At 34.2% G+C, this 16545-nt stretch overlaps 2 protein-coding genes across 2 annotated transcripts; both read right to left on the bottom strand.

Annotated features, from left to right (window-relative positions):
* Positions 1-1231: 1231 nt before the first annotated feature.
* On the bottom strand, positions 1232-4122 carry LOC148929884 (putative late blight resistance protein homolog R1B-14). The gene has a single exon (XM_089067575.1). It carries the CDS (start codon positions 4005-4007, stop codon positions 1512-1514), a length of 2496 nt encoding a protein of 831 aa, XP_088923701.1. The 5' UTR covers positions 4008-4122; the 3' UTR covers positions 1232-1511.
* A 5548-nt stretch (positions 4123-9670) lies between these two features.
* LOC148929883 (putative late blight resistance protein homolog R1B-14) lies at positions 9671-12475 on the bottom strand. The gene has a single exon (XM_089067636.1). It carries the CDS (start codon positions 12444-12446, stop codon positions 9951-9953), a length of 2496 nt encoding a protein of 831 aa, XP_088923762.1. The 5' UTR covers positions 12447-12475; the 3' UTR covers positions 9671-9950.
* Positions 12476-16545: the final 4070 nt, after the last annotated feature.

Below are 16545 nucleotides of genomic sequence, written 5' to 3'. Positions count from 1 at the left end.
GGTTAAAATGTATAGAAGTAAAATATTTCTAATAATCAACAGTTTGTTGTCTTTACCTCTAAAAAGTGGGAGGTAATCGCTTTTAAAATTAAAAGTAAAAGTGTTGGCAATTGGGCAACTATCTAATATATTTCTTAGCCTCGAAGCTAACATATTTCTTGTCCTCCAAGCTTTCTTGATCTCAAAGCTAATATCTTTTACTTTTTCTAACACTTCCCCTCAAATTGAGTAGTGGAATCTCCGATACTCAATTTGCAAAGAACATCTTTAAAGCGTCTTGAGTTGGCTGTCTTGATTCCTTAATTTTCTCTTAAATAATTTCTTCATTCGAACAAAAAGAATCCATGGTGTATTTTCAATATCGGCATGTGACTACGTTAATGATATGAGAAGCAAATTAAATTTAAATTTATGTGCTATAAATAACTAACTTTTAGTTATACACATTAATATAAGTACATACCAAAAAAATCAAAATTAGTAATTTCATCATAATAATATACTCCTCCCTCCGTCTCATGTTACTTGCACTGTTGTTATTCAACTCGTCACAAACTCCTTATACTATTTATAGTTTAAATTAGAATTAATGTATTTAATTAATATGTTAGATTAAGTTAAGAGTTCCTTTTATGAGTGAAGTTTCATTATACTTAAAATTCTAATTTAATAACACTAACAAATCAATCCTAAATTTATAGCATAAAATGAAAAGTGCGAGTAACATGAGACATTAAAGAATTACTATAGGACTATAAAATACAGAAACTATTTTATTGACAACGATAGTGGCTAAAAAATTCCATCAACATCATTACAAATATGAGTAATAATTTTACTATGCCAATGATTATATAGTTGTGCATAATAATAATTTAAATATATTCCAATAAATTTGATTTAATACATGATAAAATGATCAAATATAATACTATTAAAGCTAAATTATTAGTATATATTATAATTATTGTTATTTTGCATATTAATTTTTTTACTAAAGGATATTAAGTTGGATATACTCCCTCGGTCCCAGATAATTCGACCTAGTATTCCATTTCGCCGTCCTATATAATTTGTCTCATTTTCACTTTTACCATTTTTGGTAGTGGACCACATATTCCACTAACTCATTTCTACTCACATTTTGTTATAAAACTAATACTTTAAAAGTAAGATCCACATTCCACAAACTTTTTCAACTCACTTTCCATTAGATTTCTTAAAATCCGTGTCAGGTCAAAGTATGCCAAATGTATTACAAAATGTATGGGGTGATCCTCGCACAATAACTACCAAACAGTTCAAAGAAAAAAAAATGCCACCAAATAAATCAGAGGCCCAACTAAAAACAAAAGGTGGCCCAACACTGAATAAATACACAAATGTGAAAGAAGATACAGAATTAGAAACGGAGGAGTCAGAGGATGATGCTTCTCCAGAAGTGCTGGTTCGAACCATTGTAACCTTGTCTTTATTATAAATAACCTTGATCTAAATGAACTTGGCTAACCTTATAGTTCTCGAACTTCAAGGTCAACGGGATAATTCATGTTAATACGGTTTTGCTGGATCTCTCGGGCACACTTGAGAAGAGATAGGCTTGCACGATCAACCTCAATTAGTCTAAAAAGATATGCGCGTGCAATGGCATTTGGAATCTGATTCAGCTTACGACAACCTTTAAGCACTAGGTGATTTAGGGATGAGAAGTGGCGTTCTTTTACAACCCAATTCTCTAAATCAGATTCCTCAATTAGCAAATAAAGCAGATAATCAAACACTAATACTTCATCATCAGAACCATACTCTTCATTAGTGTCCCATGTATCGCCTTCAAAGGCATGATCTCTCAGTTTGAGCACTTCAAGTTTGGGCAGAGCTGCAATAGCTTTCATATCTTCCCAAGGAAATCGCCAACCACTCAAGGTTAGCTTTCTTAGTGTCTCAGGGAAAACAGGCTTAGCTTTTACCTGAAGAAGAGATCCATTTGTCACAACTAGTGTCAGCTTCTCAAGTCGAGACAGAAGAACAAGATTGTGGAGCTGATAGTCTTCTTGGTATATGTCACCAAAATAAGTGATTGCTAGCTTTTCCACATTGCAAATCATTTTCATCATCTCTTCAGTGCATATCAACTTCTTCACCACAGACAATGCGAGCAGCTCCTCCATAGCAGAAGAAGTTGTTTCTTCTGGATGTGGCAAGAGATCAAAGAAAGAGACAAGATGTGTCAAGAGTGGCATCGTCCAGATCTCTAATGGTAGATATACCTCATCCCTTGAGTATTTGTATTTCTTTGATTTTTTTCTAGGGCGGATGATCAAAAACTGAAGATTCTGAAGTCTGGATATGGCCGATGGAACCTCCATTGGACATCCGAAAGCAAGGTACCTCAAGTGGAAGAGGTCGAACACAGAAGCAGGGAGAGAGTAGGCGTCCGTATCCACCACGTCCAACACCCTCAGCAATTTGAACTTGCGCAGACCGCGTAATGAGCTTTCATTACGTTGGAAGCTTATAATGGTACGGAGCGTTGAGGCATACCCTCTTGCAACCTCCCTTAGATCAAGATGAGAGTTACTGAGCCGTCGCTCATAATTCTCATCTATCGCCTTTATTTTGAACAAGTCACGTACCAAATCATGGACAATACAACTTTTGATATAATAGCCATCGGACTTGATGGCCGTGGTGGAAGCCAGATTTTTGCTCACGATTTGCCTCACATATTGTTCAGCGTAATAATGTTTAGCAAATCCTTCACTCGTCCATAGCTTGACAAGCACGGAGACTCGAATGTCATAATTGTCATGGAAGCCACACATGTATAAGAAACAAGACCTCAAAGAATGAGACAATTCGACATAACTCAAAGACATTACAGATTGAAACTGTGCGTCTTCCACGATAAGTGACCGTATGTTTTGTGCAACTTCCTCCCACGAGGATAGAGTCTCGGGGATTTTGGACAATATACGAGCAGCTACCACAATTGCAAGGGGCAGCCCCTTACAAGCTTTTGCAATATCCTTTCCGATCTTCTCCAACTCAGATGGACATTCTTTGCTACTAAACACCTTTTGCTTCAGCAGACACCAACTTAAATGCTCATCCATGAGATCCATCTTGTGCTTTTCAGTTAAAAAGACGGAAATCACCTCGTCATCCCTTGAGGTTGTCATAATCCAACTCCCGTCATACTTTTCATTGTAGGAAAATACCTTGATTATGTCTTCCCAAGCTTTAAGACTCCATAGATCATCCACCACAATCAGGTACTTCTTCGAAGTGAAGATTTGGCGTAATTTATGTTCCGTTGTGTCACAATCATTCACAAGTCCTTTTTCGACTTGATTCTCCAAGGAGAGTAAGAGCTCTTCATAGACATTTTCGATTTGATAATTCTGGGACACAGTGATCCAGGCACGAACAGGAAAGCAGTTGACAACTTGGTCATCTTCAAAAACAGCTCTGGCCAGAGTTGTCTTTCCAATACCACCCATCCCCGTGATTAGGATGATGCGATTTCTGTATAGGCCTTCGAAGAGAAAAACTCTTAATTTGTCGACCTGCTCCTCCAGACCAACAGCAGCTGGTGTGGGTGTTGGAGATGACTCGAGAAGCATCTTATTCCTATCAACAGCTGGTGCGGGCGTTGGAGATGACTGCAGCTCCTTCACCTCCTCAGCAATGGAGTTCATTTCCTCCATCGCCATATTCAGCTCGCCAAGATCATACTCAATATCCATAGCAGAAGGTGATCGGATATGCTCGTGCATCAAATGCTCGATAACATCCTCTGCTTCATTAGCTGCATCTCTGATTCTTGATTCCAACCTGCTGCCTTCCTCCTTAAACTTTTCAACAAATTCACGCAAGGAAACTACTTTTTCTTTGAGCTTCCGAATCTGTTGTTTTCCTTCAAAAGAGAGGGGGTATTCAATATCACCGTAATATAGGATCTGATATATTGTTTCATCTAGTGAACGGAGAACAGCATAAGCCATCTCTTACAAAAACAATTTCAATTTTTGATGAGTAGGTAAGCAAGAATTGAAACAATTTGGAAGAAAAATATGGAATGTTTGATGAGAAGACTGAAACAATTTGGAAGACAGAAATTTTATGGATTGTAATATAGCTTTCACAAGTTCACTGTCACTGGATTTTACCCTTGCTGATGTACATCCCATATAAATACTTCTTTAAGGACATATACATTACACAACACCTCTTACTACATGTAAAATTGTCATAATAGATGACACGCCATATATTTTTACTTTTTATCCCGTTTATGTCATTAGTTAATTACCATAAAATGCATGTAAAAAGTCAACATGATGTAGTGAAAATTGTGACATGTGAACAACCAATATATTCGGTACATAAAATATAGTAACATGCGATAAGTCAACATGATGATGCAGTGAATGTGACATGTGAACAACCAATATATTCTGTAGACATTACTCCCTCCGTCCCAGATAATTCGTCTCAGTTTTCCATTTTGGTTCCTCCCACATAATTTGTCTCACTTCACTTTTATCATTTTTGGTAGTGGACCTCATATTCCACTAACTCATTCCTACTCACATTTTTTTATAAAACTAATATATAAAGGTAGGACTCATATTCCACTAACTTTTTCAACCCATTTTTCATTACAATTCTTAAAACTCGTGCCTGGTCAAAGTGACCCGAATTATTCTGGACGGAGGGAGTACTACCTAGGACCCGTTTGATATGAAATGTGGGATATGGAAAGATGTGTAAAACTAGATAAGATACGGACTTCATGTTAAGATATGCAGAGCTAATGTTTTTTTTTTTCATTGTTGTTTGTTAGAAAATAAATTATCTAAATTTGTACTTCGTATAATTTAAATAACAGTGACTTAACTTGACAAATTGGCGGGTTACATAACTTGGTTAAAACTATAATTTTAGCAAGATTGGAGCTAACCTTTATTTTATACTCCAAGCTTTGAGTTAAACTTAAATATGACATAAAATAATAAAAAATATGCATATACAATTCTCTATCTCGGTATTACTATCTTATCATTGTCCTTAGTATAAAGTTTACAGTTGTATCACGCAACCATGTAATATGAACAGTCATTTATTAAGCTGTGGAGTTCTACATATGTACAAATATACACATTTTATTGTTTATCAGTCTGAAAAATATCTTGATAGTAGAATATAGGCATTTTAATGCAATAAGATGATATGCATGATGCATCGATATTGGGAATATTTCACATGCTCGAAATAAAATAACTACAACTGAAAATTATATTCTACATGGAACAATATTTATATGTAATTAATCAGAGATGCTGTTATTACCAACGGCCTACCCCAAGACTTTAATAGTCTTTAATTAATATGCATTTTAACAACTGGCATCGAATATTGTAAATATTTCACATGGTAGTTATGATATACAGAAATTATTATCAATGACACTAGTGGTCCTTTTCTAGTTTTGTTATAAAATAAGATACAGTAAACTGGGCATTGTCCTTTTATTACATCGCATAGCATTACATGAGATAAGATCTTGTAAAAAATTACTCCTTCCATCCCATAAAAAATTCATATTTTATCTTTTCTTCATAATAAGAATCTTATTTTTCTTTCACTATAAATGGTAAATAGCCTTCACTTTGCACCAACTTATTCTACTCACATTTTATTATAAAACTAATAGAGTATATATAAGTGAGACTCATATTTCACTAATTTATTGCACTCATTTTTCTTTACATGTCTTAAAACTCGTGTCATAACTAAATAAGACCTATATTGTGGGATGGAGGGAATATTTTTTTATTCATACATCTATTTTTATAAGTATTTAAATAGAATTTCCCATTTACGGAGTATTATACTTCTCTAATTCTTTCCTGACTACACTGTACACATTATTAGGCATAGATTATAACTAATTAAGGCCCAATCTTTTTTAGTCAAATAATTTATTTTCAGGGCCAAACCCAAATTGAAGTCTTCTTCCCCATTACTCCACCATCTCATTCCATTCACTTTCATAATTGTTGTGGCTCTGGGGCGAAATTGTTATGAAATTAGTTGAAATCAAAATGCATCCTATGAAAACAACTTAATGAAACAAATAAAGACCTAATGAAATGAAAATTTTATAGAAGTACCGAATGAAATTAAAAAAAAAAAAAAAAAAACTACTTCCTATCTTAATAATTTAGTGTAACATCACTAGATGTGTCAAATTGAAAGTTGTCAAATGTGAATTTACATTTAAATATGAATGCGTAAAGTGGGATGATACCTAACCTTCATAAAAAATGGGGTATTCATCATGATTTAGGATCTGGTCTATTGTTTGAGCTAGTGAGTGTCACTGGATTTTACCCTAACCAGCATTACATTTGTAGTTAATGCTCATTAGTAAATATAATACGTCACAATAATAAACACCTATTGCAACACTTAACACTGTCACAGCAGCTATCAGTGACGCAATGAATGAGAAAATAGATGAAAATGCAAAGGAAATCCAAAGAAATTGACATTTCATTTCTATCTTCATTTCATTCCATTCCAACTTTCGTTCTATTTCGCTCCCATTCCATTCTATTATACCAAGAGGCCCTAAAATTGTCACATTAATAGTTGGTCTAATAAATTGAGTGTAACTTATCCTCTAGACCTCTACTGTATATTTGCCCGAGTCGGGATATAAAGTGAATAATTAATGGAAAATTTACTGCAAAACTCAAGTTTTTGATTTTAACAACTAGTTTGAAAATTTGTAAGTAAATAAGTTAGTGGAATATAAAATTCCATCGTAAAAAAATAATATGAGACAATTAATAGATAATCAGTCCGAGGAAGTAATTTGGATAAACAATGAACAAAAATATCCTCATTATCCAGCGACAATAATTATAAGTAATCTATTAAAGCGCCATCGGAATTGACATCTAATTAAAGCCAAATTTGCGTTCCAACTTGTGGAAATTAAGCAATCCTCTATTTTCTTTGCTTTTTATTTTTTTTTGGAACGTCAAGAAACTAATATAAAAAAATTTACATAAAGTATAAGAATCCATCCTTAATAGTAAAAAAACATCTTTATCCGATTTTTTTATTGTAGTGGTGGTTGTAACAAATTTATTAGTAGGTAGAATTTGTCGACTTTATCTTAATTTATACTAAGTGGAGTGTATTATTTGAAGAGTAGCAGAGTCATTTCTTGGTTGGTAATGCATGGGTTTCAGTCCAACAGATTACCATTATATTTATAAAATAATACTATATTAATATTGTTTATTGAGTATAAGGACAAGAACTGGTGGAGACAGAACCAATTTTTGTTTGTGTATACAATTTTTATTGGTAAAACATCAATTTTAATCCACACCACAAATATGCTTTAAAGTATTCTGTATTAGTAATGCTTATAATTTGTACTCCAATAAAGACTGTTGGGGCTTTGGATTGCAACCTAAATAAATAAGAGATCCAAACATCTCCTTAAAATCGGCCCAATAAAAAATAAGAGATGCCCAACATTTTAAATAAAAGATTTTGCCCAAAAAGGGAGCCCACAAATAATAAGAGTAACTCTTATCATCAACACCACATCTCCTACCCTTAATGTTAAAGCCAACATATGGAAGATGAAGCACTTGAGGTGTTTCAAGACAAATGCCTCTGCAACCTTGCCCTTGGCCGAGTCCACTGATTGTGCAAATGAGCTTCACACACTTGGCTCTATTCGAGCTTACTAGACCAATAAAAAAAAACAAGAAGCCATTAATTATAAAAGAGGGATTGTTCAGCAATATATGGTTGGGAGAAACAATATATAAGGATTCATTACCTTACACTCCCTCCGTCCCCGATTAGGAGTCACACTTTGACCGGAAACGGATTTTAAGAAATGTAAAGAAAAATTGGTTGAAAAAAATTAGTGGATTGTGGGACCCAATTTTTTTATATTAGTTTTATAATAAGATGTGAGTGAATTGAATTAGTGGAATGTGGGACCTACTTATTATTTATGGTAAAAATGAAGTGTGACTCATAATTGGGGAAAGACTGAATTGGAAAAGTGTGACTCTTAATTGGGGATGGAGGGAGTACTTAGTAAGAAATAAACTTGCTTGAAACTTCAAGCTTTGAGATTTCTCTGCAATAAAATATAGAGAAAATAAAATGGATTGTATTAGTATTTCCAATGTTGGGGTTTAAGTGGGCCTCTTCGTTTTATTTTCTTTATCATGCGGGCCCAAAAAGTGTGACATAAAGGTCCAACTAGAATTAGGCCCATTTGGAAACACAAGCTTTGCTTTAAGCCTGTCTTCCATTTAGGCCAGTAAAATAACTTAAAATGTGTTCTTCTAATATCATGTCTTAGTATTAGTATCTTTTTCATCGTATAATTATGGTTAAAATGTATAGAAGTAAAATATTTCTAATAATCAACAGTTTGTTGTCTTTACCTCTAAAAAGTGGGAAGTAATCGCTTTTAAAATTAAAAGTAAAAGTGTTGGCAATTGGGCAACTATCTAATATATTTCTTAGCCTCGAAGCTAACATATTTCTTGTCCTCCAAGCTTTCTTGATCTCAAAGCTAATATCTTTTACTTTTTCTAACACTTCCCCTCAAATTGAGTAGTGGAATCTCCGATACTCAATTTGCAAAGAACATCTTTAAAGCGTCTTGAGTTGGCTGTCTTGATTCCTTAATTTTCTCTTAAATAATTTCTTCATTCGAACAAAAAGAATCCATGGTGTATTTTCAATATCGGCATGTGACTACGTTAATGATATGAGAAGCAAATTAAATTTAAATTTATGTGCTATAAATAACTAACTTTTAGTTATACACATTAATATAAGTACATACCAAAAAAATCAAAATTAGTAATTTCATCATAATAATATACTCCTCCCTCCGTCTCATGTTACTTGCACTGTTGTTATTCAACTCGTCACAAACTCCTTATACTATTTATAGTTTAAATTAGAATTAATGTATTTAATTAATATGTTAGATTAAGTTAAGAGTTCCTTTTATGAGTGAAGTTTCATTATACTTAAAATTCTAATTTAATAACACTAACAAATCAATCCTAAATTTATAGCATAAAATGAAAAGTGCGAGTAACATGAGACATTAAAGAATTACTATAGGACTATAAAATACAGAAACTATTTTATTGACAACGATAGTGGCTAAAAAATTCCATCAACATCATTACAAATATGAGTAATAATTTTACTATGCCAATGATTATATAGTTGTGCATAATAATAATTTAAATATATTCCAATAAATTTGATTTAATACATGATAAAATGATCAAATATAATACTATTAAAGCTAAATTATTAGTATATATTATAATTATTGTTATTTTGCATATTAATTTTTTTACTAAAGGATATTAAGTTGGATATACTCCCTCGGTCCCAGATAATTCGACCTAGTATTCCATTTCGCCGTCCTATATAATTTGTCTCATTTTCACTTTTACCATTTTTGGTAGTGGACCACATATTCCACTAACTCATTTCTACTCACATTTTGTTATAAAACTAATACTTTAAAAGTAAGATCCACATTCCACAAACTTTTTCAACTCACTTTCCATTAGATTTCTTAAAATTCGTGTCAGGTCAAAGTATGCCAAATGTATTACAAAATGTATGGGGTGATCCTCGCACAATAACTACCAAACAGTTCAAAGAAAAAAAAATGCCACCAAATAAATCAGAGGCCCAACTAAAAACAAAAGGTGGCCCAACACTGAATAAATACACAAATGTGAAAGAAGATACAGAATTAGAAACGGAGGAGTCAGAGGATGATGCTTCTCCAGAAGTGCTGGTTCGAACCATTGTAACCTTGTCTTTATTATAAATAACCTTGATCTAAATGAACTTGGCTAACCTTATAGTTCTCGAACTTCAAGGTCAACGGGATAATTCATGTTAATACGGTTTTGCTGGATCTCTCGGGCACACTTGAGAAGAGATAGGCTTGCACGATCAACCTCAATTAGTCTAAAAAGATATGCGCGTGCAATGGCATTTGGAATCTGATTCAGCTTACGACAACCTTTAAGCACTAGGTGATTTAGGGATGAGAAGTGGCGTTCTTTTACAACCCAATTCTCTAAATCAGATTCCTCAATTAGCAAATAAAGCAGATAATCAAACACTAATACTTCATCATCAGAACCATACTCTTCATTAGTGTCCCATGTATCGCCTTCAAAGGCATGATCTCTCAGTTTGAGCACTTCAAGTTTGGGCAGAGCTGCAATAGCTTTCATATCTTCCCAAGGAAATCGCCAACCACTCAAGGTTAGCTTTCTTAGTGTCTCAGGGAAAACAGGCTTAGCTTTTACCTGAAGAAGAGATCCATTTGTCACAACTAGTGTCAGCTTCTCAAGTCGAGACAGAAGAACAAGATTGTGGAGCTGATAGTCTTCTTGGTATATGTCACCAAAATAAGTGATTGCTAGCTTTTCCACATTGCAAATCATTTTCATCATCTCTTCAGTGCATATCAACTTCTTCACCACAGACAATGCGAGCAGCTCCTCCATAGCAGAAGAAGTTGTTTCTTCTGGATGTGGCAAGAGATCAAAGAAAGAGACAAGATGTGTCAAGAGTGGCATCGTCCAGATCTCTAATGGTAGATATACCTCATCCCTTGAGTATTTGTATTTCTTTGATTTTTTTCTAGGGCGGATGATCAAAAACTGAAGATTCTGAAGTCTGGATATGGCCGATGGAACCTCCATTGGACATCCGAAAGCAAGGTACCTCAAGTGGAAGAGGTCGAACACAGAAGCAGGGAGAGAGTAGGCGTCCGTATCCACCACGTCCAACACCCTCAGCAATTTGAACTTGCGCAGACCGCGTAATGAGCTTTCATTACGTTGGAAGCTTATAATGGTACGGAGCGTTGAGGCATACCCTCTTGCAACCTCCCTTAGATCAAGATGAGAGTTACTGAGCCGTCGCTCATAATTCTCATCTATCGCCTTTATTTTGAACAAGTCACGTACCAAATCATGGACAATACAACTTTTGATATAATAGCCATCGGACTTGATGGCCGTGGTGGAAGCCAGATTTTTGCTCACGATTTGCCTCACATATTGTTCAGCGTAATAATGTTTAGCAAATCCTTCACTCGTCCATAGCTTGACAAGCACGGAGACTCGAATGTCATAATTGTCATGGAAGCCACACATGTATAAGAAACAAGACCTCAAAGAATGAGACAATTCGACATAACTCAAAGACATTACAGATTGAAACTGTGCGTCTTCCACGATAAGTGACCGTATGTTTTGTGCAACTTCCTCCCACGAGGATAGAGTCTCGGGGATTTTGGACAATATACGAGCAGCTACCACAATTGCAAGGGGCAGCCCCTTACAAGCTTTTGCAATATCCTTTCCGATCTTCTCCAACTCAGATGGACATTCTTTGCTACTAAACACCTTTTGCTTCAGCAGACACCAACTTAAATGCTCATCCATGAGATCCATCTTGTGCTTTTCAGTTAAAAAGACGGAAATCACCTCGTCATCCCTTGAGGTTGTCATAATCCAACTCCCGTCATACTTTTCATTGTAGGAAAATACCTTGATTATGTCTTCCCAAGCTTTAAGACTCCATAGATCATCCACCACAATCAGGTACTTCTTCGAAGTGAAGATTTGGCGTAATTTATGTTCCGTTGTGTCACAATCATTCACAAGTCCTTTTTCGACTTGATTCTCCAAGGAGAGTAAGAGCTCTTCATAGACATTTTCGATTTGATAATTCTGGGACACAGTGATCCAGGCACGAACAGGAAAGCAGTTGACAACTTGGTCATCTTCAAAAACAGCTCTGGCCAGAGTTGTCTTTCCAATACCACCCATCCCCGTGATTAGGATGATGCGATTTCTGTATAGGCCTTCGAAGAGAAAAACTCTTAATTTGTCGACCTGCTCCTCCAGACCAACAGCAGCTGGTGTGGGTGTTGGAGATGACTCGAGAAGCATCTTATTCCTATCAACAGCTGGTGCGGGCGTTGGAGATGACTGCAGCTCCTTCACCTCCTCAGCAATGGAGTTCATTTCCTCCATCGCCATATTCAGCTCGCCAAGATCATACTCAATATCCATAGCAGAAGGTGATCGGATATGCTCGTGCATCAAATGCTCGATAACATCCTCTGCTTCATTGGCCGCATCTCTGATTCTTGATTCCAACCTGCTGCCTACCTCCTTAAACTTTTCAACAAATTCACGCAAGGAAACTACTTTTTCTTTGAGCTTCCGAATCTGTTGGTTTCCTTTAACTGAGATGGGGTATTCAATATCACTGTAATATAGGATCTGATCTATTGTTTCATCTAGTGAACCGAGAACAGCATAAGCCATCTCTTACAGAAACAATTTCAATTTTTGATGAGTAGGAAAGCAAGAATTGAAAGTATTTGGAAAAAATATATGGAATGTTTGATGAGAAGACTGAAACAATTTGGAAGACAGAAATTTTATGGATTGTAATATGAACAGTCATTTACCATGTAAAAAATTACTCTTTTCATCCCATAAAAAATTCATATTTTATCTTTTCTTCATAATAAGAATCCTATTTTTCTTTTACCATGAACAATGAACAAAAATATCCTCATTATCCAGCGACAATAATTATAAGTAATCTATTAAAGCGCCATCGGAATTGACATCTAATTAAAGCCAAATTTGCGTTCCAACTTGTGGAAATTAAGCAATCCTCTATTTTCTTTGCTTTTTATTTTTTTTTGGAACGTCAAGAAACTAATATAATAAAATTTACATAAAGTATAAGAATCCATCTTAGCATGTGAAATATTTACAATATCCATGCACATCATTGGTGCACTAAAAAAAAATTATCTTTTTAGGGACACAAAAATTAAGACGTACGCAATCACTAGTGTTAGGAAATTTTTAAAAATAATCATAATTTATGTTAATTATCTTAATCTTTTAACTTTTTAGGACGCTTTTATTTGTGTCTCCAAATCTTAGTTGAGACACTAAAAATAAGGTCACTTTAGAAAGCGTTAGTGGCATAATTAGACACACAAATTAGCATCCTTAATAGTATTAAAAAGCTATCCTTATCCGATTTTTTTGTTGCAGTGGTGGTTGTAACAAATTTGTTAGTAAGTAGAATTTGTCGACTTTATCTTAATCTATACTAAGTGGAGTGTATTATTTGAAGAGTAGCAGAGTCATTTCTTGGTTGGTAATCAGTCCAACAACCCCATATAGTAATTACCATTATATTTATAAAATAATACTATATCAATATTGTTTATTGAGTATAAGGACAAGAACTGGTGGAGACAGAACCAATTTTTGTTTGTGTTTACAATTTTTATTGGTAAAACGTCAATTTTAATCCACACCACAGATATGCTTTAAAGTATTCTGTATTAGTAATGCTTATAATTTGTACTCCAATAAAGACTGTTGGGGCTTTGGATTGCAACCAAAATAAATAAGAGATCCAAACATCTCCTTAAAATCGGCCCAATAAAAAATAAGAGATGCCCAACATTTTAAATAAAAGATTTTGCCCAAAAAGGGAGCCCAGCCTGCTCCATCAACCTGCAAACTCTTGTCATCAACACCATGTATTCTACCCTTAATGTTAAAGCCTACATATGGAAGATGAAGCACTTGAGGTGTTTCAAGACAAATGCCTCTGCAACCTTGCCCTTGGCCGAGTCCACTGATTGTGCAAATGAGCTTCACACACTTGGCTCTATTCGAGCTTACTAGACCAATAAAAAAAAACAAGAAGCCATTAATTATAAAAGAGGGATTGTTCAGCAATTTATGGTTGGGAGAAACAATATATAAGGATTCATTACCTTACACTCCCTCCGTCCCCGATTAGGAGTCACACTTTGATCGGAAACGGGTTTTAAGAAATGTAAAGAAAAGTTGGTTGAAAAAAATTAGTGGGTTGTGGGACCCAATTTTTTTATATTAGTGTTATAATAAGATGTGAGTGAATTGAATTAGTGGAATGTGGGACCTACTTATTATTTATGGTAAAAATGAAGTGTGACTCATAATTGGGGAAAGACTGAACTGGAAAAGTGTGACTCTTAATTGGGGATGGAGGGAGTACTCACTAAGAAATAAACTTGCTTGAAACTTCAAGCTTTGAGATTTCTCTGCAATAAAATGTAGAGAAAATAAAATGGATTGTATTAGTATTTCCAATGTTGGGGTTTAAGTGGGCCTCTTCGTTTTATTTTCTTTATCATGCAGGTCCAACTAGAATTAGGCCCATTCGGAAACACAGGCTTTGCTTTAAGCCTGTCTCCCATTTAGGCCAGTAAAATAACTTAAAATGTGTTCTTCTAATATCATGTCTTAGTATTAGTATTTTTTTCATCGTATAATTATGGTTAAAATGTATAGAAGTAAAATATTTCTAATAATCAACAGTTTGTTGTCTTTACCTCTAAAAAGTGGGAGGTAATCGCTTTTAAAATTAAAAGTAAAAGCGTTGGCGATTGGTCAACAAGCTAATGTATTTCTTAGCTTCTAAGCTAACATATTTCTTGTCCTCCAAGCTTTCTTGATCTCCAAGCTAATATCTTTTACTTTTTCTAACACTTCCCCTCAAATTGAGTAGTGGAATCTCCGATACTCAATTTGCAAAGAACATCTTTAAAGCGTCTTGAGTTGGCTGTCTTGATTCCTTAATTTTCTCTTAAATAATTTCTTCATTCGACCAAAAAGAATCCATGGTGTATTTTCAATATCGGCATGTGGCTACGTTAATGATATGAGAAGCAAATTAAATTTAAATTTATGTGCTATAAATAACTAACTTTTAGTTATACACATTAATATAAGTACATACCAAAAAAATCAAAACTAGTAATTTCATCGTAATAATATACTCCTCCCTCCGTCTCATGTTACTTGCACTGTTGTTATTCAACTCGTCACAAACTCCTTATACTATTTATAGTTTAAATTGGAATTAATGCATTTAATTAATATGTTAGATTAAGTTAAGAGTTCCTTTATTAAGTGAAGTTTCATTATACTTAAAATTCTAATTTAATTACACTAACAAATCAATCCTAAATTTATAGCCTAAAATGAAAAGTGCGAGTAACATGACACGAAAGAATTACTATAGGACTATAAAATACAGAAACTATTTTATTGACAACGATAGTGGCTAAAAAATTCCATCAACATCATTACAAATATGAGTAATAATTTTACTATGCCAATGATTATATAGTTGTGCATAATAATAATTTAAATATATTCCAATAAATTTGATTTAATACATGATAAAATGATCAAATATAATACTATTAAAGCTAAATTATTAGTATATATTATAATTATTGTTATTTTGCATATTAATTTTTTTTAATAAAGGATATTAGGTTGGATATACTCCCTCCGTCCCAGATAATTCGACTTAGTATTCCATTTCGGGTCGTCCCACATAATTTGTCCCATTTCACTTTTACCATTTTTTGTAGTGGACCCCATATTCCACTAACTCATTTCTACTCACATTTTATTACTATAAAACTAATATTTTAAAATTAGGACTCACATCCCACCAACTTTTTCAACTCATTTTCTATTAGATTTCTTAAAACCCGTGTCAGGTCAAAGTATCCCAAATTATCTGGGATGGAGGGAGTATTATATAGCCAAAATGAAAAATGAATAACTGGAGCATTAAAAAATATTAAAACACTTTCTTTTTTAGTTTGTCCCATAAAAGATGTCACATTTCCTCTTTTAGAAAAAGTTTCCTCTCATGTCAATACCCTTGAGAAATTTATGTGCATCATACCCTTGAGAAATTGTTGACCAAGCACAAACATCAAACTATTCTTGAACAACTGGACTTACAAAGATATTCCGAGCAAGAGTGGTCTTGCCTATCCCACCCATTCCAACGATCGGGAGAATTTGACGAGTGGGTCCTCCTCTGGTGATCTTGTCCAGCATCTGAGCCAAGACATCATCAAAACCAATCATGTTTACCAAGCACCGAAAGTGCTAGGAATGAGCCTGGAGGGCTAGGAAATATAGCATTTTACGAGCACTTTTCCGAGCACAAATGGTGCTAGGCATATGCTTCCTCGGAATTTTTTCCGAGCACTTTTATTGTGCTAGGAAATATTTACGAGCACATTTATTGTGCTAGGAAATTTTCGAGCACTTTTATTGTGCTAGGAAACGTTGGTGAAAAATATTTATTTATTTAGATATATATTGTTTGAATTAATTTCCGACCAAAATTGGTGCTCGGAATTTTGTGCTAGGTAAAACATAGTTTTTTTTGTAGTGATATATGCAATCTTACAATCCATGTGAATAACACTAACAAAGATATGGAGATTTTTGTTCTTTCTTCTTATCCTTTCTTTTCTGCACGTAATACACATATCAAGCCTCACATGCATCAATCTATTGCTCAAGTCTTCAA

The sequence above is a fragment of the Salvia hispanica genome, chromosome 3 (genome assembly GCF_029641045.1).
Source record: "Salvia hispanica isolate PSC_SH4W2 chromosome 3, Shi_PSC_v1, whole genome shotgun sequence".
Taxonomy (NCBI): domain Eukaryota; kingdom Viridiplantae; phylum Streptophyta; class Magnoliopsida; order Lamiales; family Lamiaceae; genus Salvia; species Salvia hispanica.
Note: the sequence above shows the minus strand (reverse complement) of the source record. Positions and strands in the feature narration are given on the sequence as shown.